Source organism: Anolis sagrei, chromosome 6 (genome assembly GCF_037176765.1).
Source record: "Anolis sagrei isolate rAnoSag1 chromosome 6, rAnoSag1.mat, whole genome shotgun sequence".
Classification (NCBI taxonomy): domain Eukaryota; kingdom Metazoa; phylum Chordata; class Lepidosauria; order Squamata; family Dactyloidae; genus Anolis; species Anolis sagrei.
Window position 1 is genome coordinate 92,743,838 of NC_090026.1, and position 24,534 is coordinate 92,768,371.

Below are 24,534 nucleotides of genomic sequence, written 5' to 3' on the forward strand. Positions count from 1 at the left end.
ATGCTCATCTCCATTTCTAAGCCAAAGAGCTGGCTTTGTCCATAGGATACTGGATCCTAGGTCATGTGGCCGGCATAACTGCATGGAGCACCATTACCTTCCCACAGAAATTGTACCTATTGATCTACTTATATTTGCTTAGAAAACATCCCCAGGTTGGCAGAAGCTGGGCCTAACAGTGGGAACTCACCCCACTCCCAGGATTTGAACTACCATCTTTTCGGTCAGCAAGTTCAGCAGCTCAGTGGTTTAACCCGCTGTACCACCAGGGAGCCCAAAAGTTAGTTTGCGATTAATTTATACCAGAGTTGGCCCTCCAGATGTTCTTGGACTCCCAGCATTCCTCACCACAGTTGCAGTTCAAGGAAATTGCAGTCCAGTAATACACTGTTTTCATAATATATAGTCATTAAACCAGGATCTTCAAGTCACATGGAAGTTGATCATCAATGAATGATAGCCCATGAGAGGCTTGATAAACCCTGTGTTTGCTGTCTACTTGGAATTGTAAGATGAGAGGAGTCCCAAGATCCTGACAGTCTGCTTTACAATGGTAGGCAAAGGTGTCACCAGACCTCAGTGGGTTTTTGCCTTGATGGCACCAAGAGATCCTTTCCCAATGCAATTATGGCCCCTGATAGCTTCTGCCAGAGGAGACCACATGCCAGGCAACAGCTGGCTGTTGTTATACTGGCTCCAGCTTGCTGGCCTTATGAGACCTTCTTCCCCATCCCCATCTAATTCATTCCCAACAGAATTTTATCTAATTCTTGGATCCCTTCCATGGTGACTGGCCAGCTGTGGTGCCTAAACTTGAGGTCAAAAATGACATGACATGGGATGCAATATAATGGCCATCCACCATAGAACAGAACCAGGCACTGACTCTACTTTCATGAAAAACACTATGCATAGGAAAATTTGTCCAGAGAGAGAAGGAAGAAGGTGAATGAATAAATGGCAGCAAGCAGCAGAACTTCTGATAATGATAAGGGAAACCAAAAGGGGATTGTCAGGGTTTGCAATGGGCCATTGTCACGGTTTGCAATGGGCCCTTCTGGTATCAACTCTGAGGGTTGCTTGGATTTGGTAGGTCACAATTGTAGGGTTGCACTAACTATATAATACTATGATTTACCCAATTCCTTTTGAAGTGTTTTCTACTGATGTCTTAAAAACCAGTATAGCCTAAATTATGTTGTCAGTTCCAACAAGATTCACCTATGTGTTAATTCACCATTAAGCAACTGGTTCAAAAGGTCTACTCTCATTGTGGACCAAACAATAGGATGCAAGTCTCTGTCTTTTCTCTCTCTGAATAATCTTAAAATAAATGAAGTGGCAGTGCTTTTAGAATATGCGTTTTCATTTGTTGTGATAAAGAGGCGAAATTCAGTGGAAAATGACGCTTTCCTTGCACTATATATACTATTAAAGCTAAGACATTTATCAAGGTAATAAATAATATTCTGTACTCTGATTAGAAAAATATGCACTTTCCACATCATTTTATTTTTCTCATTTGCATCACGGGCAGTAACTGTCATGAAACAAATAATGTTCTAGAAATCAAATTTTACGAGAGACTGATTCAAATAAAATGTTAGATAAATGTCAATTTTTACAACGATTAGAGTTGGTGCTACGGTTATTGTACATGCTACTCTAGACAGTACGGAAATTGTAACTCAACCGCTTAAGAACAAAGCTTTATTCGCTACAGTGGCCTTTTTTCTTGCGCACACATGTAAAATGGTAACACTTAGAGTGCACAAGTACTTTATTTAAATAAATGTATGTACAAGGAGAATGAAGGAAAAACTACAGAATTCAGTACAATGGCTGCATGCACTGGAGGGGATGTAAAATTCCAACAGGTCTTCTAGCAATGGATTATGCACTGAAAACTCTGAAAAAGACTGAAGACTGGCTGTTAGTTCCATCACCACATTGCAGGATCTTCATATCTGTAACACATCATGAAAAAGAGGAAAGTATTCTGAAGGTCAGTAGGAGAATACAAAAAGAAGTAAAGCTCATCTGGGAGTCCCCCCCCTCAATCCCCCACCCATTAATTCATTCATTCAGTCAAACAGTTTGCTATAGTGTTATATAAAAACATACATAATGTATTGTTTATTGTTTATGTATGGTTGATTTGTATTGTTTTAAAATGTTATTAAGTGCTTTGGGTCCCATATAGGGAGAAAAGCGGGATATAAATTATTATTATTATTATTATTATTATTATTATTATTATTATTAGCCTATGTAGCACAATGCAGAATATCTGTTAAGAGCATGGAATAGTCCCTTTATGAAATTTAGTTCCTAGAGCTCTTTTCTACAATTCTGATATCACCTTCTTAGTTATTAATGTGTAACAAAGTAGTATTAACCCCCAAAGACTGAACAGTGGTACATGCTCCGCCTGTGGAACACACTCCCCAGCGAGGTTAGGTCAGCTCCATCCCTCCTCTCCTTTAGGAAGAAACTTAAATCATGGTTTTGGGACCAGGCATTTGGGTAGTAGGTTTGGCAGCAATTGTAATGTTTGAGAACCTGACTATGGACTGGGTCTTAGGGTGCTGAATTGGACTTGGATATGGCTAAATAGTTAATAATAATGTTTTAAAGGGATTTTTTAACTTAATCTTTTACCTATTGTGTAATGTGGTGTTGCATTGTGTTTTCCTTTGTGTTGGCATCAAATTATTGCCGGCTGTATCCCGCCCTGAGTTCCCGCTCAAGGATTGAGAAGGGCGGGATACAAATGTTTGAAATAAATAAATAATAAATAAAAAGTGCCAAAGACTATAAAAAAGAAGGGAGGGAAAATACTTCAGAGTGTATGTCAGTATCCAGACACCTGTGTGGCGCTTGTCCTCACAAGCCATTTATAGTAAGTCATTATGTCTTGGAATTTCAGCCAAAAGAACCATTGATAGGAATGATACTTATCAAAAGAGGAGAGTGAGAAATCGCTCCTCGATGCCCACATGATACACATGGCCTTTGTGCCTTCAACATTTAAGGTGGTTTGGAACTGTGTTAGGAAAAGTCAGGAAATGCTCTGAAGCTCCCTGGATCTCTGGAGCAGCTCCAAACATTGTGGTTCCAATTGGGAACTGACCCCAGTGATCACACCGGCCAGTGCCACCATTTTGGTCTATGGCACAAGGAAAGCGAGGTGGCAGTCACTTGGTTCCTTTGCCAAAATCCCCCCCCCCTTGTCATGTGGTCACCTTTGCTGACATCTGCAAGGTGCCAAGTAATGGCAGGAGTTCTTTGGACACAGGTAACAGTGGCCATCCAACAGGGCATGACTGGGAAGTCTTGATGCTGTTCTTCCACTGCAGGTAATAGAGATGGGCAATGCAACCACTCTACAGTCCAGGCTGGATTATTGCTACTCTGACCCATCGTTCCTTGTAACAAATGCATTGCTTCCAAATTCTCAAAAGATTATGGAAGTTGACTTTATTATGGACTTTATTTATTAAAGATTATGGATTATGGACTTCTCTGTGGAAGTGGCCGGGGACATATACATGTTTTCAAGCTTTTGCAGAAGTCTGGATGAAGGGATATTTCTTTAATGAGATTTTTAAATGCCACAGTGTACTAAGCAATGTATAGCAAAATGGGTAAGTATCGCTACAGCATTCCACTATACTCATGTGTTTTGTTCCCTGTTAATGTTGCACTATAAAATATGCCAAGGGATCATTTAGTCAATTTTTGTACATGCCACTTCCAATGTTGCTTCACTGGAAATATGCTTCAGTGAGAAGGAGATCAATAAAAATAACTGCAGAATGACTTGAAATTAGCAACCACCATTTCTGACATTCATCGTTGAAATAGACATTTTAATCTTTTGCTAAGCCATAAAACAGACATTTTCCTCCATCAGCAGTTGACTCTTATAGCTGACATTCATTCTCAGTCAAAAGTCATTTTTTAAACCCTGCAGTCTTTGGATTCCAAGTTCTCGTGTGCCAAAGCCGGTTAGAACTCAGCCTTGACATTTATTTTTAACAAGCCCAGGAATATATAAAGTTGGAATATATTACAGTTTCTCCAAAAAGGACTGGTGGGATTTTTACTCTTACTATTTACTGAACTAGAAACATGGTTCTTTCCAGAAGTTAATGCAAATTAAAATGAACATGTTAAACAGAAGAGCAACAGAAGAGTGGGAGTTGTGTCCAGCTGTATAATGCATTAGGAAAGGTAGAGTTGACCCATGCTGTTTTCCTGCCTGAGACAAAGAACTAAAGAGATCTTCCCCCTACCTTTGGCCTTACACCTTTCATGTCTAAAATCCAAGTCAATGGACAGCTCATTCTTATTTTTTCATGAGTGATGTAACAGCTTCATCTCCCATACTTTGATGCAATAGAGGTGCTTATTACAATAATTTCAGAAGAAGTAGTGGGGAACTTCCCTCTGGTCCTCAAACATCTATTACTTGAGGTGTTCATCTCTCTGTATCTGGTCCACCACACAAGATCCAGGGACCATCCCTGCCCTGTTTTCTACCTGGTTCCCATTCATATAATATACAATTACGGTGCTTTATTCCATTTTAAATACGATAGCTACATCCTATGAAAACCTACAATAGTTAGTTTAGTGAGTCTCAAGAACTCTCTGGCTGACTATTCAGGAGGTTCTCCCCTAAACCGCAAACCTCACAATTCCATAGGATGTTACTATGGAAGTGAAGGTGGAATAATAATGCCCCTAGACACTGGGGCCAATTGGTTATTTTTCAAATGCTGCAGGGGACCAAAATAACATTTAAATAAAGAATTTATTTTTTTCTCTTTCTTCTTTTGGCATTTTTATTTTCGTGTCTTTTTTTCTGTCCTTTCTCTTGTTGATTATATATTATTGTTTTTATATATGCGGAAATGTTTGACTTAAAAAAAGAATTAAAAACTGCTTGACTGTTTCTGTTCTGTCCATTTTTTGCATTTGCATCATGAACAGTTTTAAAAACAGAAAGCATTCGGGGACTATTTTCAGCCCCTGAGCCACATAGTTCCCATTCTTGTAGGAATATTTGGCGATTACATTGTACAGAATGTGGAAGAGCTAGAGCAACATAGTAGAAATAGGAATGAGTTACTCAGGATACCTTTTAAAGGTGAAGTGGGAGAGGGGGAAAATTGGCTTGATTATCTCAAGAAATCTACCTCGAGATAGAACGGGTTATAGATAAAAGTTTACCTATATTGCTTACAAGAACCCCTAAGGGTTGCCTGCCTTTCATCGATTACAGATAAGCCAACAGTCTCTAGAAACATCAAGACTTTCCAGGTTTTGTTTGTTTGTCTTCTTGATCTTACACAAATAGTCATGGTTTCATATCCAAAACCTTTCTAAGGATGCCCATACTCCCAGCTTCTTGTTTTCTTCGCTCCCACGTATATCACATTTATTTTCAAGCAAAATTTCAGAAATTGCCCTTCACCAATTTGCACTAAGACCTTTTAAATTACTAGGAATTATAGTTAAAAGTGATTTAGCAAAATTACAGCAGTTAAGTATTGGGAGATGCTAGGCATTAGAAATATGTGAGAGAAAAATATAATGAAAATAAGTATCAGAAAAATTACGCTTACCTAGACCTGGGGATGTTTTCTGTGCTTTCTCTCAACAAAAGATCGGAGATCAGTGTCTCTGGACTGGACCGCTTTCCATACCTATTAAAGTGGATTGAAAACAAGTATGCTCAAAATTGCAATTGGGTTTTAAAGTAAAGTTTAAAAACCTTTTCTGTAGTAAAGCATTACTGATACACATACATATATCAGATGTATGTATAGTATACATCATATGGATGCAAGGTTCTATTTTAGGAGAGCAAAGGAAAATAAGTAGAAAATTTACTTTCTTTAAAAGCCCAAAGTCTTTTAGATATTGAAGAGAAAAAATGAAGTTATCTAAACATTTTAGTCCTCTGCCTATGTTTGTTTCCAAAAGATATTTTCCAGATGAGACTGTGATGCTCACAAACTGAACAACTCCTTTCTACTGAAACAGCTTGTGATTTGTCCTTTTGAAGTAACTGATTCCAGCTAAAATCTCAAAAGCAATCAGCTGTCATTATAATTTTAAAGTTATGTTTTACTTTTCCTGGTTCAAAACTCCACTGTTCTCCCATCCACTTCTTCTCCTCAATATTTAGAACAGAGCCAGAATCTGAAATGTGCAATATTCCTCCTCCATCATGTCCCTGAATTCATGCAAGTAATTTTAGAAAGTTATAGTTACACCAAAGAAGAGATGATGTTATCCCTCATTGTGTTACAACTGTAATATAAGTTAGTTGTACCTCTGTTGTTGTGAAAAGGGATTGTAACTAAATAGCAATTTGTAACTAAGCAATTATTTCCCTGCTGTGTCTCCATCATCCAGAGTATTCACTTCAAGAGAATTTGGGTGGACATCTTTCAGGAGTGCTTGTGTATTCCCACATGACAGGGAGTTGGAATATATAGACTTTGTGGTCCCTTCTGACTCCAAGGGTGTATTGGCATAGAAGTTTGACACCAGATTAATTGCCCATGGCAATGTAAAGCAATGCAGGTGAATATAGCACTGAACGAAACATATAGAATAATCACAGGATGTCTCAAACCTATAGCTGTTGATAGACTCTATAAACTAGCTGGCATGCCGCCCCCCCCCCCCCCCCCATGTGCAATGGAAGTTGCTGCTAACTATGAGAGATATAAGGTTGAACACTGTGAAAGCCATCCACTGCATGGCTACCAGCCTCCTCCCAGTAGACTCAAATCAAGGAAAAGCTTCATGAGAACCACCACTCCTCTTAACATTCTCCCAGCAACAGCAAGAGTATCCTTCTGGGCAGCTAAACCAGGAAATCTCAATTGGATGATAACACCCCACGAGGGTCTGCCTCCAGGGGCAAACCAAGAATGGGCAACTTGAAAGTTCCTGAACAGACTCGGAAGTAGAGTGGGCAGATCAAAAGACAACCTAGCAAAATGGCATTACCTAGAAGAATCTTCCTCCTTGTGAAACTATGGAGCAGAACAAACAATTCCACATCTGTATGCTTGCGTACAATGCCTGCCTCATGCACAGAGGAAGAATTGTTTAAAACTACAAACAATGTGGTCGCTGTTGCTCATTTTTGGTCTAAAATTATTTAGCCACTTGTGCTTCCTCTATTTTGTCCGTTTTATACTTATTTATACAATGCTTTTGACACAAAATAAATAAAAATTGGATGTGGCTCAATGATATGGAATTCTGGGATTTGTAGGGGAGGGGGGGGGGTTAAGATATTTACCCTTCTCTGTCAGAGAGCTCTGGTGTCACAATAACTGCAAATCCCAAGATTCCATAGGATTGAGACATGGCACTTAAGGTGATGTCAAAGCACTATAAATCTGCAGTAAAGAAGATACAGGCTAAAAGACTGCAGCTCTCATCAGACTGAATGATTGATAAAGGATGCTGGTAATGGCAGCCCAACTGCAACTGGAGGGCAATACTTTGCCCATTCCTGCATTAGAGGCATAACCTTTATAAATACGAATATTCTCTTTTCAAATGTCTTTCCAAATGGCCACAAAAGGATTTGTCCTTCATGAATTCGATTTCATTTCTGGCCCCCAGCATAATAAACCTCTAATAAGCAACTATCTTTGAAATAATAGCTTCCCTGATGCAATTGTATATACAGTACTAAGTACACTGTGCATTCAAAGGCTTCTTACTCCGCTGACAAGTTTTCTTTCCATGTTTCTCTCAAGAAACCAAAGCCTTGGATTTAAATGAAGAATTTGAAGAGAACCAGCTGCATTATTAAACAGCCCATGCCATAATTTAATGAAGCACAGTGTTGAACTCCAATCCTCTTCTAGCCTGAATCATCCACAGTTTGTCTCTGTTTCCTTTCTCCAGCGTATTTAGCCATGGTCCAAGCTCTGACAGGAGAATGAGTTAATATCCTTAAGGAAAATGCCTGGGCTTTTTTATATTAGTTTACCAAATTAAAAATCCAATCCTGCTGCCCATTATGAGGCAAAATCCTTATTGATGTCATTTAATAGTACTTCTGGATGCTGTCTTTTACAATAAAGATGAGGCTCGGCTGCAGTAAATATAATGGAAATCCAGCAAAATTGCCCTCCACTCATGCTTTATTGCCATAAACCAGGGCTCCTATTATATTAAAAAAATCTTTAACACTGTGAGTCTGGAGTTCTTTGTTAGTCTGGCCGGCAGTCTGGATTGGCGTGTGGAAAGAAAACTGTTTAATAAGTAATTTGCTGCACAACTTGTTTCATAGCCCCCTAAAGTAATTCATTAGCATTAGCATTTTCCTAAAGAAAGATATTGGTCTCTTGTGCTGTTTGGTATATTTTCATTGCTTTCTCATTGTCTTGGGGAACACTACCATAGGACGAAGAACAGCATAAAATATAAAAGATTCCACATAGAAGCTTCTAAGGGCCCTTCCAGATCGGCCCTATATCCTAGGATCTGATCCCCATTGCTCCTTTTGAATGAGTATAGTTTAATGTGTGAATAAAACTATCTCCCCGGCAGGAGAAGAATTTGTATGAAACACAGGAGATGCATGGCTCAGCAGTACCCTGTATATACTCGAGTATAAGCCTAGTTTTTCAGCTCTTTTTTTTAGGCTGAAAAAGCCTCCCCCCCCTTTGCTTATACCCGAGTGAGGGTCCTGACGAGAAGGCGTGGGGCTGAAAGAATGGCTTCTTTCAGCCCCATGCCTTCCTGCCAGGACCCTCATCTCTCCTCACAGCAACCCAGCTTTCCTTCCTCTCCTGCACAGCATGCACTTTCCTCTCCTCCTCTCTCGGTACAGCATGCACCTTTCTCTCCTCCTCTCTTGGCACAGCAAGCACTTTCCTCTTCTCCTCTCTCAGCAGAGCATGCACCTCCCTCTGCTCCTCTCTCAGTGCAGTGCACACCTTCCTCTCCTCCTTTCTCAGTGCAACACGCACCTTCCTCTCCTCTCTCAGTGCAGCACGTACCTTCCTCTACTCCTCTTTCAGTGCGGCGCGCACCTTTCTCTCCTCCTCTCTCAGTGCGGCATGCATCTTCCCCTCTTCCTCTCTCAGTGCAGCATGCACCTTCCTCTACTCCTCTCTCAGTGGAGTGTGCACCTTCCTCTCCTCTTCTTTCAGTACAGCGCGCACCTTCCTCTCCTCCTCTCTCAGTGCAGCATGCACCTTCCTCTACTCCTCTCTCAGTGCAGTGTGCACCTTCCTCTCCTCCTCTCTCAGCGTGGCACACACTTACTCTCCTCCTCTCTCAGTGTGGCACACACTTACTTTCCTCCTCTCTCAGCGTGGCACACACTTACTCTCCTCCTCTCTCAGTGCAGTGTGCACCTTCCTCTCCTCCTCTCTCAGTGCAGCATGCAAGTCCTCTCCTCCTCTCTTAGTGCAGCGCGCACCTTCCTCTCCTCCTCTCTCAGTGTGGCACGCACTTCCCCTCCTCCTCTCTCAGTGTGGCATGCATCTTCCCCTCTTCCTCTCTCAGTTCAGCATGCACCTTCCTCTACTCCTCTTTCAGTACAGCGCGCACCTTCCTCTCCTCCTCTCTCAGTGCAGCACGCACCTTCCTCTACTCTTCTCTCAGTGCAGTGTGCACCTTCCTCTCCTCCTCTCTCAGCGCGGCACACACTTACTCTCCTCCTCTCTCAGTGCGGCACACACTTACTTTCCACCTCTCTCAGCGTGGCACACACTTACTCTCCTCCTCTCTCAGTGCGGTGTGCACCTTCCTCTCCTCCTCTCTCAGTGCAGCACGCATGTCCTCTCCTCCTCTCTCAGTGCAACGTGCACCTTCCTCTCCTCCTCTCTTAGTGCAGCGCGCACCTTCCTCTCCTCCTCTCTCAGTGCAGCCTGCACCTTCCTCTCCTCCTCTCTCAGCACTAGTCTTTCCCACTTTTCCTTATTCATATACATAACAGCATTTCCCCCAAGATATATAGTTAAAATAAACTATTGTGATTGCTGGAATGATAAAGTACATTTACGTCAAAGAAGCTGCTGCATTTCCCACCCTCGGCTTAGACTTGAGTCAATAAGTTTCCCAGTTTTTTGTGGTAAAATTAGGTGCCTCAGCTTATATTCAAGTCGGCTTGCATTTGAGTATATACAGTATATGCCAAAAAAAAAAAGATCCTGGGATTATTGTTGATCATAAATTGAATATAAGCCAACAATGTGATGCTGCAGCAGAGAAGACCATTTTTATTTTAGCCTGCATGAAGGGAACCATAGTTGCCAAGTCAAGGGAAGTAATAATCCCACTGTGCTGGCCAGGCCTCATCTGCATATTTCATTTTAAAGATATAGATAAATTTATGCAGATGCAGAGATGGGGCACAAGAGGTAGGGAGAAGAAAACATACAAGGAAAGGTTAAAGAAGCCAGGCTTATTCATCCTGGTAAAGGCAACTGCTTAGCCTTAGAGAAATAATGGTCTCTCCTTTTCTTGATGTCTTCAAAAAAAAAAGGCTGACCAGCTACTTGCTTGAAATGTTTTAGCTAGAGCCGCCGCAAACCAGCCTCCTGCGGGAGCAAACTGCCAGCACGTCCATGACGTCATGAGCCTGCACCTCTCTCTCCGCCCCTTTCTCCGCCCCTTTCTCCGTGCCAGCGTGGTTTTTCCTTTGCTAGGGCAGCATTGCCAGCGTACTCTCGTTGTTGAATTCTGTCAACAACGAGAGTACGCTGGCATAGCTGCCCTAGCAAAGGAAAAACCACACTGGCACAGAGAAAGAGGCGGAGAAAGGGGCGGAGAGAGAGGCGCAGGCTCATGACGTCATGGATGTGCTGGCACAGTTTGCTCCCGCAGGAGGCTAGTTTGCGGCGGCTCTTAGAGACACTGCAGTAAGTAGTGGTTGGATCCGATGGCCCATAAGGCCCCTTCCAACTCTATGATTTTGCAAGATAAAACATGATAGCAGAACCAACAAATCACCACTAGAGCCAGCAAAAATACAAAAACGCACCTGGAAAAGATACTAACATTAGGGGAACTGTTACTTGTTACATCCATGTCCTCTCACTTCACCCATGGAGTTATTCTTGTAAGCACATCACACCATTCAAACTTTGTTTGAAGAGAAGCATTTCTTTTTGCCACTTTCCCATTATTTGTTAATTTCATTGCATAGAAAGTGAGTTGTCAGTTTGGTAAAGGCATCTTTAACAAGATGATATGATCTTCCTCCCTTCTACTGAAAAACCAAAAGCCAGTGAAAACCTAATTAAAACTATCTCATCTGGTTTGAATAGTAAATCAATTAGGAGATGAGCCAAAACTGGACCGTGTTGTAATCACTTTCACAGACTAAATGGGATATCTAATAAGCAGCTGAATTAAGCTATTGTGACATCCAAGTCATGAGAATTTCACTTTTTATTTGACATTTGAAATTGATTTCATAAAAGTACGTCTCCCTCCCTCTCATTGCTGAATTATAATGGTATCTTTTCTTTTCCACAAAAGACTAATTCCACTCTTAAGATCTAGTGACCTGACATAGTCTTCTTTGCTTCAGAATTAATTATCTATTTTTCAACAAAAAAAGTAAAATTAAAGGGTGTAAAATAAAAAAACTCCCATTGTTAGCCCCAGCTTCTACTGTACCAACCTAGCAGTTTGAAAACATGCAAATGTGAATAGATCAATAGGTGCCACTTCTGCAGAAAGGTAACAGCGCTCCATGCAGTCATGGTGGCCACATGACTGTGGAGGTGTCTATGGACAACACCAGCTCTTCGGCTTAGAAATTGAGATGAGCACCACCCCTCAGAGTTGGACTTGACTAGACTGAATGTCAAGAGGAAATCTTTATCTTTACCTTACAATATAATCATTAAAGTGCAATGAGTTAGATCCAGATTTAGTACCACTAAGACCAGTGGTTCTCAACCTGTGGGTCCCCAGATGTTTTTGCCTTCAATTCCCAGAAAGAAATTTCAGATTTTGGAGCTTTCCAAAGGGCCATGTCAACCCATTTCTACTTATTGCAATGACTAGACCACATCAGATCTAATTTCTGATACAGAACATATGCCATCTAGTAGTCACTCTCTGCTCGCCCACAGAAAACCATATTTAATAATCTAGAACAGGTGTGGTAGTAGTAATCTTTTGTGTGTAGTCAGCCTCTCCCCTCCAGACATCCCCATTGCCTCGGCACTATAAGAGTGCTTTGCAAAACCAGTTGCTCGTATTGCTGCATGGCTTCAAGGCAATGGTGTTGTGAGGCCACGGACCATATTTTTGTTCTTGTGGACCACTGGTGGTCCATGGACCACAAGTTAGGAACCACTGGTCTACACACACACAACCTAAACACATATAGGCTTTACGGACCAGTTAAATTCTGATATGGGTAAGTATTTAACTGTTAATATGCTTGGCTAGGGTAGATTTTCAAAAGTATAATTCATCTTTAACTTTAAATAATCAAGTTACACTTTTTCTATGGATTTGATTTCATCAATTGAGACCAAGGGGAAAAATACAAAAAGCAAACAAAGAAATTTATTTTCTTTAAGTAACTGCCAAAGGTGAAGCAATATCAGTCAGTTTCTGCAAAAATAAACCAACCATCTTGCTACAGCTTAAAGACTCACATTTATGATCATATGGATTATAGTCTACATGTTTTTGAAGAAGTGGACTCTAGGCTGAAAAACCTGATACTATCGCTCATTTTGAGCAGCTGGATTCAATGGTCAAGCACGGAAGGTTTAATCAGGTCCCATACAACGATCGAGTTTGTATTTGCGGAGCATCAGAGGTGGAGGATATCACACATGTTCTGTTCAACTGTGAGCTGTATAAGAAAGAGAGAGGCCATTGCCTTGGACCATACATTATTCACAAAACACACTGGGATCCACATATTAAAACTTCATTTTTGTTGGCCGGCCAGAATCCTAAAATAACACACAAAACAGCCCTTTTTCTGTTCAAAGCAACACAGCTGAGAATTGCACATTTAGAATCAATTGGGGTAAACTGTGGAGGTGACACAGATATTTGACCTGAACGGGATCTGCCAACAGTTTGTTTATTTTAACCTCTTTTATTTTAACCTCTCTTATACCGAGCATTGTATGTTGTATGACTATGTGTTAAATGTGTTATGTGTTAAATGTGTTATGTGTTAAATGTTTTGATACGGCCAATAGGCCAATCAATAAAACGTATCTATCACTTAACCTGATACTATCATGACTATAATTCTGTTGGGAAATTATGCCTTCATAAGTGGCTTACATCTGTGGGAGTAAGAAGTTAGTGGGCAGTTCTGTATCATCCTTATCCACTAAAGAGTTGCTATTACATTATTTTCTAGGGGAGCTGAACAAGTATTTGCTCATCATCTCTTATGACATGATGCACAACAAATACAAATGTTCCTTAAAACAGACAAAAGCAATTTTTCAAAAACAGTTTCAAAAAGCATAAAGTGCACACAAATTTCCATACAATAAGACAACCAAAACTGTGGAATCCATACCCACAATTTCACTTATCCGTGCCTAGAAGGAAATGTTCTTTCTAGGAATTTGCTAGAACCTCTAGAACAGGCCTGGCCAAACTTCAGCCCTCCAGGTGTTTTGGACTACAACTCCCACAATTCCTGGAGGGCTGAAGTTTGCCCAGGCCTGCTCTAGATAGATAATTCTATTGTATGCTACACATAGGGCAACTCTATGGTATACTGGGACTGGAATTCAGATAATTTAATGGTGTTGGCACTCTTTGACACAGAAGACTGAAGACTTCACGTAACTACATCTCCCATGACTCCATAGCATTGAGCCATGGCAATTAAAGTGGGGTCAAACTGCATTAATTCTGCAGTGTAGATGCGCCCCCAGTTTGCCCAACTCAGCTTGCAACAGCTAATCTTAGAGTGGCTCAGTGTCTGTTTACAGATCTATACTCCATCAGACTGAGATCTTTCAGAAAGAGCAGATATGTGTGATAATTCAGTATGTCACTGTCGCACAAAATGTTTCCTTGTTTCCTTTGATCCAGGAAACATTCAGAATATATTCGCAATTTTCAGTTCCTCCAAATAACTGTAGCACTAAGCAAGGAACAGTGCATTCAAGTACTTTTACAAAATGATTTCAAGAAGATGAGACCATTGAAAATACATTAGTGATTTGGTGTGGAATACACTAGTCAGCAAAGATGTGGGAAATGCTATTGCAAAGCACTAGAACATATTGAAAGCACAGATAGCATTTTTTTCTAAAGGAATATAAAAAGAGTATCTACACTTTCCAGTATGAGTTGGGCAAAAAATAAGCCATGGACCATCCAGCTCTATTATTTATTTATTTTTGCTCCCAAACTCTAACAATAAATGAAACAAAAAACATGTTATTTTAAAAAAAAAACATCATTGTGTTGAGAGGTATTAAATAGATTGATGAGAGAAAGTTAGAGGAAGATGTTCACAAAGTATCGCTGGAATTAGAGGTGGGGATCGGGGTGAGAAATGGAGTATGGGCCCTTCCACACAGCCACACAATCCGGAATACCAAGGCAGAAAATCCCACAATATCTGCTTTGAACTGAGTTATCTGAGTCCACACTGCCATATATTCCAGTTCAAAGCAGATAATGTGGGATTTTAGTCAGCTACGTGGAAGGGGCCTATATCTCCCAGACCACGGACTAAAAAGTTGCCAAAATCTAACAATATCACTTTGTCCAACATTCAAATCATTGCATTGCACTGGCTCCATTTTACTGATTGATTTTCATCATTAGCAAGGACTTCTGGCTCACTTTTTGTGTGTGTGTATGTGTGTCAGAAGTGACTTGAGAAACTGCAAGTCGCTTCTGGCATGAGAGAATTGGCTGTCTGCAAGAACATTGCCCAGGGGATGCCAGTATGACTGATGTTTTACCATCCTATGGGAGGCTTCTCTCATGTACCTGCATGGGAAGCTAGAGCTCGACAGACGGGAGTTACTCCGCTCCCACAATTCGAACCACCAACCTATTGGTCAACCAGTCCTGCTGGCACAAGGGACCATTGTGCCACTGGGGGCTCCTTGCTGGCTCAATAATATTTATTGATAGATACAATCACATACTGTCTAAATTAATGGCTAAAATGAAAACCATTTGGGAGAAAGAGGATTTGGACATAATGACTATGAATGGGTTGTTGTAGGTTTTTTGGGCTATATGGCAATGTTCTAGAAGCATTCTCTCCTGACGTTTCACCTGCATCTATGGCAGGCATCCTCAGAGGTTGTGAGCTCACAACCTCTGAGGATGCCTGCCATAGATGCAGATGAAACGACAGGAGAAAATGCTTCTAGAACATGGCCATATAGCATGAAAAACCTACACCAACCCAGTGATTCCAGCCATTGAAGCCTATGACTATGAAGTCCATTCAGGTCCAGCACTTAAAATAAAATTGTGATCTCAACATCTTTTGCACCCAATGATTTGGCAGAACTCAGGTACAGGTCCTAGGTTTTGATCTCTGAGAGACCAGGTTTCAAATATCTGCCAAGCCATGGAAACACATTGTGTAATCTTGGGCAAGTAACAATACCTCAACCTAAGAGGAAAGCAATGGTAATACTTTCTCTGAACAAATCCTGCTATGAAGACCCTATGATAGTATTGACTACCGCAACAAGTGGCAAGTGGTTGAATTGACCCAGAGACTAGATCATACACTTCAAACTGAGAGCATAGTAAATTGTGTGTCTGGATGCTCTTTGCATCAATTTCTGACAAACTCTGCTCTCAACTCTTGGCAGCCAGGTAATGAAGGATGAACATCAGCAGCAGGATCCTGTGACAGATGCCCTGCCGACTCTCCATGGGGTGTACCTGGGCAGACACTGTAACCTGGTTGTCTCGTCACATCCACCAAGAGACAAATATTGATTTCCTCAGAGCTCCATGCATGAATTATAAACAAGGTTAATTGCCAAAGTCCTCTGCCTCCCACTCTTGAATTAGCAACGCTTCACAGGGGAACAAAATGGCAAGAATAATGTGGCTTGTTTTTGTTTTTTGTGGTAATGCTAATGCATTAGTGAAGGCTCCATGATGACTACCTATTATCTATTTAACTCATTTCAGCACCTGATAGATGGTGAACAATTTTATGGAAACTGATCCCCTTTGAAATAGGGCGGTAGATGTCAAACATTACCTGGTTTAGTTTTTTAGACATTTTTTTTAAAAAGCTAGTCCAGCATATAATTTTCCCCTTGGCCCTCTTAACATGAAACTTAGTAGTTTCTCTACTGACAAAGAAGCTGCAAACTGAAGCTGACATGCTTCATTCAAAATGGACCTAGTTTTGAGTTTACAGCAGTATTTTTAAAAATGGAGGATGAAAAAAAGGGAGGAATGCAATCTCCTGGCACCACATTGCTTCAGCTCAGAAGCTTGAGCTCTTGGGTTTCAAAAAGCTATGTATGTGTGGCAGTGTGGGAGCACACCTTTCTCATCCATACACAGTACACTAGTACTTCTCATTCTAATCTCCTATTCTCTTGCAATAACTTGTTAAGTTTCATCACAGTTCTCTGCAGTCTTTGCTGGAGGAAAAAACCAATCAATTCCAGATCTGTTTTTAAAACAAATAAGCAAAATGAGGCAACATGCCAGAGCAATGATAGGGGGCTGCAAGGGTAAAATGACTCACTCGTCAGTAGCATTACATACTGACCAGCCTTCCACTGCAAGCAAGTTAATTCCATTACTTCATCGTCAAAAGACTGCAGAACTAGACATGAAAGCTTACAATGTCATTTCACACTGGAATGAGTGTGAGGCAAAGAACAGGAGTGCCAACATTTACAATGAGCCTTACTGGGATCTCCTTAAATAAACCACAGATGGAATACTCAGTTGTTGATATTATGTTTCTTCAGGTTATTTACCATTTTTACTAATTCTAAGGTGGCCCAATAATGGGTTTTTCTTAGCAAGATTTATACAGAGGAGGTTTGCCATTGCTTTCATCTGAAGATGAGAGAATGTGACTTACCAGACATCACCCAGTAGGTTTCATGGTGAAGTGGAGATTTAATCCCTAGTCTTCTAGAGCTCTAATACAACATGCAAACTACACCATCTTGGCTTTAGAGCAGTGTTTCTCAACCTTCCTAATGTCATGACCCCTTAATACAGTTCGTCATGTTATGGTGATCCCCAACCATAAAAATTGTTTTCGTTACTACTTCATATCTGTAGTTTTGCTACTGTTATGAATCATAGTGTAAATATCAGATATGCAAGGTGTATTTTCATTAACTGGACCAAATTTTGTGCAAATACAATACACACAAATTTCAATACTGCTGGGGTGGGTGGGGGTTTATTGATTTTGTCATTTGGGAGTTTTAGTTGCTGGGATTTATAGTTAACCTACAATCAAAGAGCATTCTAAACTCCAAAGACGATGGAATTGAACCAAACTTGGCCCATAGAACTCCCATGACCAAGAGAAAATACTGGAAGGGTTTGGTGGACATTGATCTTGAGTTTTGGAGTTGTAGTTCACTTACATCCAGAGAGCACTGTGGACTCAAACAAGGATGGATCTGGATCTAACTTGGCACAAATACTCAATATGCACAAATGTGAAGTGGAGTTTGGGGAAAATAGACCTTGACATTTGGGAGTTGTAGTTGCTGAGATTTATAGTTAACCTACACTCAAAGAGCACTCTGAACCCAGCTCACAATGGATCTGCACCGAACTTGACACACTAAATACATGGCCAACATTGAAAACTGGTGGGGTTGGGGAGGCTGTTTTTTAATTCTGGGAGTTGTGGTTCACCAACACCAAAAAGGAAGAGAAGGACAGGTGAGAGATCTTCAGCCTTCTCTGCAAAAAAGGATTCCTAAGACCATCAGAAACCTACCTCACGACCACCACTACCCCTCGGAGTCCTGACCCCCAGGTTGATAAACACTGTTTTTGAGTCTCAACATGAAGTACAGAATAAAGCATAGGGGTACATTTGCCACAGACTATCTGGAGATTCTATATACTTAATAGCTGCCTGAAAGGGAAGAGTGATATCAGGTAGAACTCATTGTATTCTAATACTGCAAGAGTTACAAACCTGCAGAGTGAATTCTTCACAAGAAGGCATTGATGCAAATTTAGAGCAAGCACACAGGTTTTGTTGGATTACCTTCATTTTTATATTGCAAGGTAGGATTGGAGTGACTTCTCAATAGATCAACACTGTACAGTTTTTGGGAATGCATCTCTCTCTTCCTTTTCATAAAGATTACAGTTTTATTCTTCTGAATAAAGGGTGGTGTACAAACTATGATGATCCCCTATACCAGGCAGTTGTCTCATGTATGTGAGGATTACATCTGTTACACCATGCCTGTGTGGTGTTGATTCCACTCCAGATTTTAGCTTCAGGGCTGACAGATCTATCCAAGGTGCTGAATCCTATTTCCAAATTATAACTGCTATATATGTGTTGAATTGAATTGTATTTACGAAAGCTCATACTGATATATTTACGCAACATATTCTCTTTTTGTGTGTGTGTTTACCTGTTCTCAACACACTAATTTGGTAGATATAGTGAATCTGTGATTCTAGGCACCTTGTGTAAATGGTTTTAAGGCACACATTGAGTAAGAAAAAAATATCTCCTTATATCAACCTAGAGATTTCTAGTTGTTTTGGTCTACAGCTCCCTTCATTCCTGACATTTGAACAGGCTGGGAACTGTGGGTGTAAATTATTACTCAAAACAACTGGAGCAACGCCCCTTGCATGCAAGAATCTCTGTGAGCTGCAAATGTTACTTCCAGGAGTATAATTTTAAGATATTTCCCAAGGGGCATGGTCATTTGTGAATCCTGTGAGCAATTTTCTCTAGTGTTGTACCTTCCCTCTTACCACACAGGTTAAGGTTGTGGTACCTACCTCTGCCGTGTGATGAGGTTGATGTAGTGCCTCAGAGCCGAGTAATATCTGGCCATATCTTCTGCTGGGGCATCCTCACCTGGACTGTCCGGTTTGGATGGATATGCTTCTGCCAGTGACCCCAGGCAGATCAGCAGGCACAAGGCAAGGGTCATCATTGACAGCCACAACCGCATGGTCCCCTGCATCTGGAAGACACCAGGAAAGGATACAAGAGGGAGGGCAAGAGAGCATGGCATGAAAAAATTCAAGCAACTCTTTACTTTTTGATGGGTAGAGAGCCAGTGTGATGGAGTGGTTTGCGTGTTCGACTACAACTCTTGAAAATCAGGGCTTCAATCCTCACTTGCCCATTGAACCCCACTGCGTAACCATAGGCAAGTCACACCGACTCAATCCCAAGGAAAGGCAAATGTAAACCCTCTCTGAACAAATTCTGCCAAGAAAACTCTGTGATAGGTTTGCTTTTGGGTCATCCTATGTCAGAAATACAGGGGCTATAGTAGAACAGCAGGTTAAACTGTTAAGCTGCAGAACATGCTGACCGGAAGGTTGGTGGTTTGAATCTGCAAGACAGGGTGAGCTCCCATCATTAGCCTCAGCTTCTGCCAACCTAGCAGTTTGAAAACATGCAAATGTGAGTAAATCATTAGGTACCACTTTGGCGGGAAGGTAACAGCACTCCATCCAGTCATGCCGGCCACATGACCTAGGAGGCATCTATGGACAACGCCGGCTCATCAGCTTAAAAATGGAGATGGGCATCACCCCCAAGTCTGACTCAACTAGACTTAATGTCAAGGAGAAACCTTTACCTTTACCTTATGTCATAAATGTCTTGAAAGCATAGAGAGGCAGCAAAACTATGACTACCAGTCCTTTGCTTTCAGGTAAGCTCTTTCAAATTAAAAAATAATTGTCAGTGGAGTAACTGCTTTTCTTGAGGTTTTAATTTGAGCTTTAAATGAACTGTCCAAGTTGTGGAATCCTGTCCCTGAAACTAAATCAGCAAAGAACAACAAATATTTCAGAAAAATCCTGCATACAATCTCTCATAAAAATGGATTTAGTTAGCTTTCTCCATTGGAGGGTGGGAAGCACTTCTTAAATATGGTTTGTATGAAAGTTTATTATCATTTCTACTAATAATAATATAATGTATTTATATTCTGTCCTATCTTCCTGAGGGGACTCAGGACGGATTACAGTACACATATACAACAAACATCCAGTGCCGTTATACAATGAACAAAGACAGACAGTACATAAACAGAGGGAAAGGCTTCACATCTTTTTCCATCTCTGGCATCTGGAGGCTGTACTACCTGGCTTAGACCATAATAACTTACCATAAAGAAATGTAAAACCCTAGTGAACTTGTACATTTCTGCTTTGAAGATGGAAGCATTCTGCTTAAAGTCTTTCATGGCATAAAAGAAGGGGAAGAAATGTGGAAAAGGAGAAAATTGTATCAATTCTGATTTATTTTGACATGGATTTTTAGGATCCTAATTCACTTCCTTGGGTGCACTGATGGTGTACAATTTTCAAGCTCAATGTACATATACACAATATAATAGTTCTGGAAGTGTGGAATTAAGAATAAAATAAGAATACCAAAAATTCACAATATATACATGAAACCAGCTTGGCACAGTGGTTTGAGTGTTGGACTACAACTCTGGAATACGAGGGCTCAATACACCATTCAGCCATGGAAATCCACTGGTGAATTTATGCACGTCACACTGTCTCAGACTAAAAGGAAGGCAATGCCAACCCTTCACTGAACAAATTTTAGCTAAGTAAACCCCATGATAAATTTACGCTATTGTAATTGCTGTAAACCATGAAGCCATTTCCAATACTTGGCAACATTTGTTCAGAAGTGGTTTGCCATTATCTTCCTCCAAGGCTGAGAGAGTGTGACTTGCCCAAAGTCACCCAATGGGCTTCATGGCTCAATGGGCATTTGAGCCATAAACCAACACCTAAACTACTACACCACACTGGTCCCAGTTGCCATAAATTGGACATGGCTTGAAGGCGCACCACCACAACAATAAGCTGGAGATAACACTGACTTAGCAGAAACGTTATGGATCTGTAAACAAATGCACAGACTTGCGAGAATTCTTAGAGTTAAAAAGCAATACTTTGCTTTCAGGAAAGTTTTGGTTCTGCAGAAGTCGCAATCTTGTGTTGATGATGGTTGTTTCCACAAATGTAATTAAAACCAGTCTATTAATATATGTATGTATTGTGAAAACAAGCCATTGTTTCTGACTCTGATAATAGATTGACATTTGTCCTTATTCCCCCAGTTTGTGTTCCTTTCCAATCTCTCCTTGAAATTCTCCTCTTGATCACTTTGGCTCAGTTAAGGACTGACAGTTGTTGCTTAGCAAGGTCCTTCTCAAGCAAGTCAGTAACTCAGCCAGGAATCATTTGAAAACGCGCACCTAAAATCTCATGCTAGAATAAACCACTGTGCTGGATATACTGATTACATGATTGCATCTTCCAAAAAGTTACAAGGTTTGTGAAGCAGGTGGACAATAGCTGTCTCAACAATGGGAAACTTCAGGGGGAAGACGATGAAGGTGAGAGAGGGAAGTGGTGGCAGTGGCGGGGGGGGGGGGGGGAGAGATTAAGAGTTAATAGGATTCATAGCAACGTTTTGTCACAGAGCGAGCATAATAATAATAATAACAACAATAATAATAACTTTTTTTGTACCTCGCCTCCATCTCCCTGAAGGGATTCGAGGCAGCTTACATATGACACAAAGTCCCTAAAAACAAGGCATAAAATAAATAAACTGCACAATACAAAAAGTAAAACCAATAGCATATAAAAACAACAAATTTATATCAAGGGCAGGGAAATAAAGGAAGGAAAGAGACGGAGAAGGATGGGAAGAAAGAAGAAGGAGAAAAAAAGGATGGCAAGAAAAAGAAAGAAGAGAAAAGGAAAGTGAGGGCAGGAGAAGAAAAGAGAGGAGAGCAGGAAATGAGAAAGGAGGAAAAGCGAACATAAGGAGAAGAAACAAGGAAAGAAATGAAAGAATGAAAAACAAAGAGAAGAAAAGGAACGGGGAGGAGATGGAAAAAGGGAGAGAAGGAGAAGAAAAGGAAGGAAGAGAAAAAAGGAGGAAAGGGAACAGAAGAGAAAAAAGGAAGGAAGAAGAAAGAGAAGAAGAAAATAAGGAGGGACAGGAAGAAGATGAAAAAGGAGGAAAAGAGAACAGAAGTGGAAGGAAAGAAGGAAGGAAAAAAGAAAAAGAGAACAGAATAAGAAAGGATAAGAAGGAGATAAAAAGGAAAAAGAAAGGAAGGAGATGAAAAAGGAGGAAAAGAGAACAGAAGAAGAAGGAAGGAAGGAAGGAAGGAAGGAAGGAAGGAAGGAAGGAAGGAAGGACGGAAGGAGAGGGATGGAAGGAAGGAAGGGGAGGAAAGAAAGAAGAAAGAGGAAGGAAGGAAGGAGAATAATAAGGGGAAACAATGAGAAAAGGAGGAGGAACGGAAGGATGGGAGAGAAAGAAAGAAGGAATGAGAAGAGAAGAGAAGAGAAGAGAAGAGAAGAGAAGAGAAGAGAAGAGAAGAGAAGAGAAGAGAAGAGAAGAGAAGAGAAGAGAAGAGAAGAGAAGAGAAGAGAAAGGGAACGCAAGGGGAAAGCCTGGCCAAGCGGGAGGAGGCGCGCTCCGGTGCTGTTCACCTTCTTCCTGTGTGCCTGCGCCTCTGCCTTCTCCCGTGACTCTGGATCCCGACTGGAACTCCTTCCTTGCTCCTTGGCGATCCCGGCTGCGACTCGGCTGGCGCTCTCCAGTGCGGGGCCGGGCGCCTGGGCGAGGTGTTTTATGGCTTTCCCAGGAGGCGGGAGGGGCTCGGGGCGATCACGCTCCGGTCGCTCTCCCACAGCCCCCCCCCTCCCTGCCCCCCTCCCCCTCCTCACGCGCGCCCCGCCCGCGCCTGGCCCACCATTGGCATCATCACCACCATCATCATCGGCGTGGAAAAGGGAGGGAGAGAGGGTGGGGGCTTGGTGGGCCCCCTCCGGCCGCCAGACGCCTTAATCCCCTCGCAGACTCGGCGAAGAAGTGCGCTTGAGAACATTCCGGCACTCTTCCCACCCGCAACTACCCAAAGCCTCCAAGATAAACTTTAGTGGCGGGTTGAATCTCTCTGAGAAGTGCTTGAGATTATAGTAGACTTTCCATTAACTGGCAACCATGGGGTAGATAGATGCCAGATCAATGTTTCTGGTTGCTTAAGAGTTATTATTAAAATAGACCTAATTAATACTATATTCCAGGCAGGGGCAAACTTTGGCCCTCCAGGTATTTTGGACTTCAACTCCCACAATTCCTAACAGCTTCTTCTTCTCATCCTTTCAGTCATGCACCTTCCCTGCTTTTCTTCCCCCCCCCCCACCACCACACACACTTTAGTTCCTTACTTACTTACTTCCATCCATCCATCCATCCCTTCCCTCCTTCCCTCCCTCCCTCTCTCTCTCTCTCTCTCCTTGTCTCCCTCTCTTTGTTTTCTGTCATTCTTGACCTCCTCCTAGTCCTTTTCATGGCATGGTCATCGAAATGGCACCAAATCCTGGCCTTTTCAAAGCAAGACACCTACACAAACCCCTTCCAAAATACAAATCTTCATGAAATGGCTTACTTCCTTATAGAGTGGATGTCCTAAGTGTGGCTTTCATGGCCATAACCACCATTGTTTTAATGTATTGCTGAAGGCTTTCATGGCCAGAATCACTGAGTTGTTGTAGGTTTTTCAGGCTGTATGGCCATGTTCTAGAAACATTCTCCCCTGACGTTTTGCCTGCATCTATGGCAGAGGTTGTGAGGACCTCACGACCTCTGAGGATGCCTGCCATAGATGCAGGCAAAACATCAGGAGGTAATGCTTCTAGAACATGGCCATACAGCCCAAAAAACCTACAACAACCCATTATTTTAATGTTTGGGTCCTTTACCCCAAAATGGAGAAGATTTTGTAGTTTATACCCTGCCATGATCTGAAGTTGGGTAATGAAGGGTGTGTGTGCCAGGTTTGGTCCAGATCCAACAAGCCATGATGGAGCCTTTGTGGTACAAGCAAACCAACCAACAAGCATATATACAGTAGAGTCTCACTTATCCAACACAATAAATGGACCAGCAGAACGTTGGATAAGCAAAAATGTTGAATAAGGAGGAATTAAGGAAAAGCGTAGTAAATGTCAAATTTTTGTGTTGTTTATTCATTCAGTCTTCATGACCTCTTGGACCAGCCCACACCAGAGCTCCCTGTTGGCCCTTAGTCAGCCCCTCTTTCTTTTTCCTTCCATTTTCCCCAACATCATTGTCTTCTCCAAGCTTTCCTGTCTTCTCATGATGTGGCCAAAGTACTTCATCTTGGCCTCTAATATCCTTCCCTCCAGTGAGCAGCCGGCTTTACTTCCCGGAGTATGGACTGGTTTGATCTTCTTGCGGTCCAAGGCACTCTCAGAATTTTCCTCCATCACCAC

At 41.5% G+C, this 24,534-nt stretch overlaps 1 protein-coding gene across 1 annotated transcript; it reads right to left on the reverse strand.

Annotated features, from left to right (window-relative positions):
- Positions 1-1,493: 1,493 nt before the first annotated feature.
- On the reverse strand, positions 1,494-22,862 carry NPY (neuropeptide Y). Its single transcript, XM_060782085.2, has 4 exons — positions 22,726-22,862; positions 19,009-19,196; positions 5,634-5,714; positions 1,494-1,967 (listed from the first exon to the last, which is right to left on the reverse strand). Exons 2-4 carry the CDS (start codon positions 19,194-19,196, stop codon positions 1,943-1,945), a joined length of 294 nt encoding a protein of 97 aa, XP_060638068.1. The 5' UTR covers positions 22,726-22,862; the 3' UTR covers positions 1,494-1,942.
- Between the last annotated feature and the right edge of the window lie 1,672 nt (positions 22,863-24,534).

Coding starts and splice junctions, on each gene's coding strand:
- NPY (XM_060782085.2), bottom strand. CDS start 19,196: ATGCAGGGGACCATGCGGTTGTGGCTGTCAATGATGACCCTTGCCTTG. Junction 5,715..19,008: donor AACCTCATCACACGGCAGAG/GTAGGTACCACA, acceptor CCACTTTAATAG/GTATGGAAAGCGGTCCAGTC. Junction 1,968..5,633: donor GAAAACATCCCCAGGTCTAG/GTAAGCGTAATT, acceptor GATGTGTTACAG/ATATGAAGATCCTGCAATGT.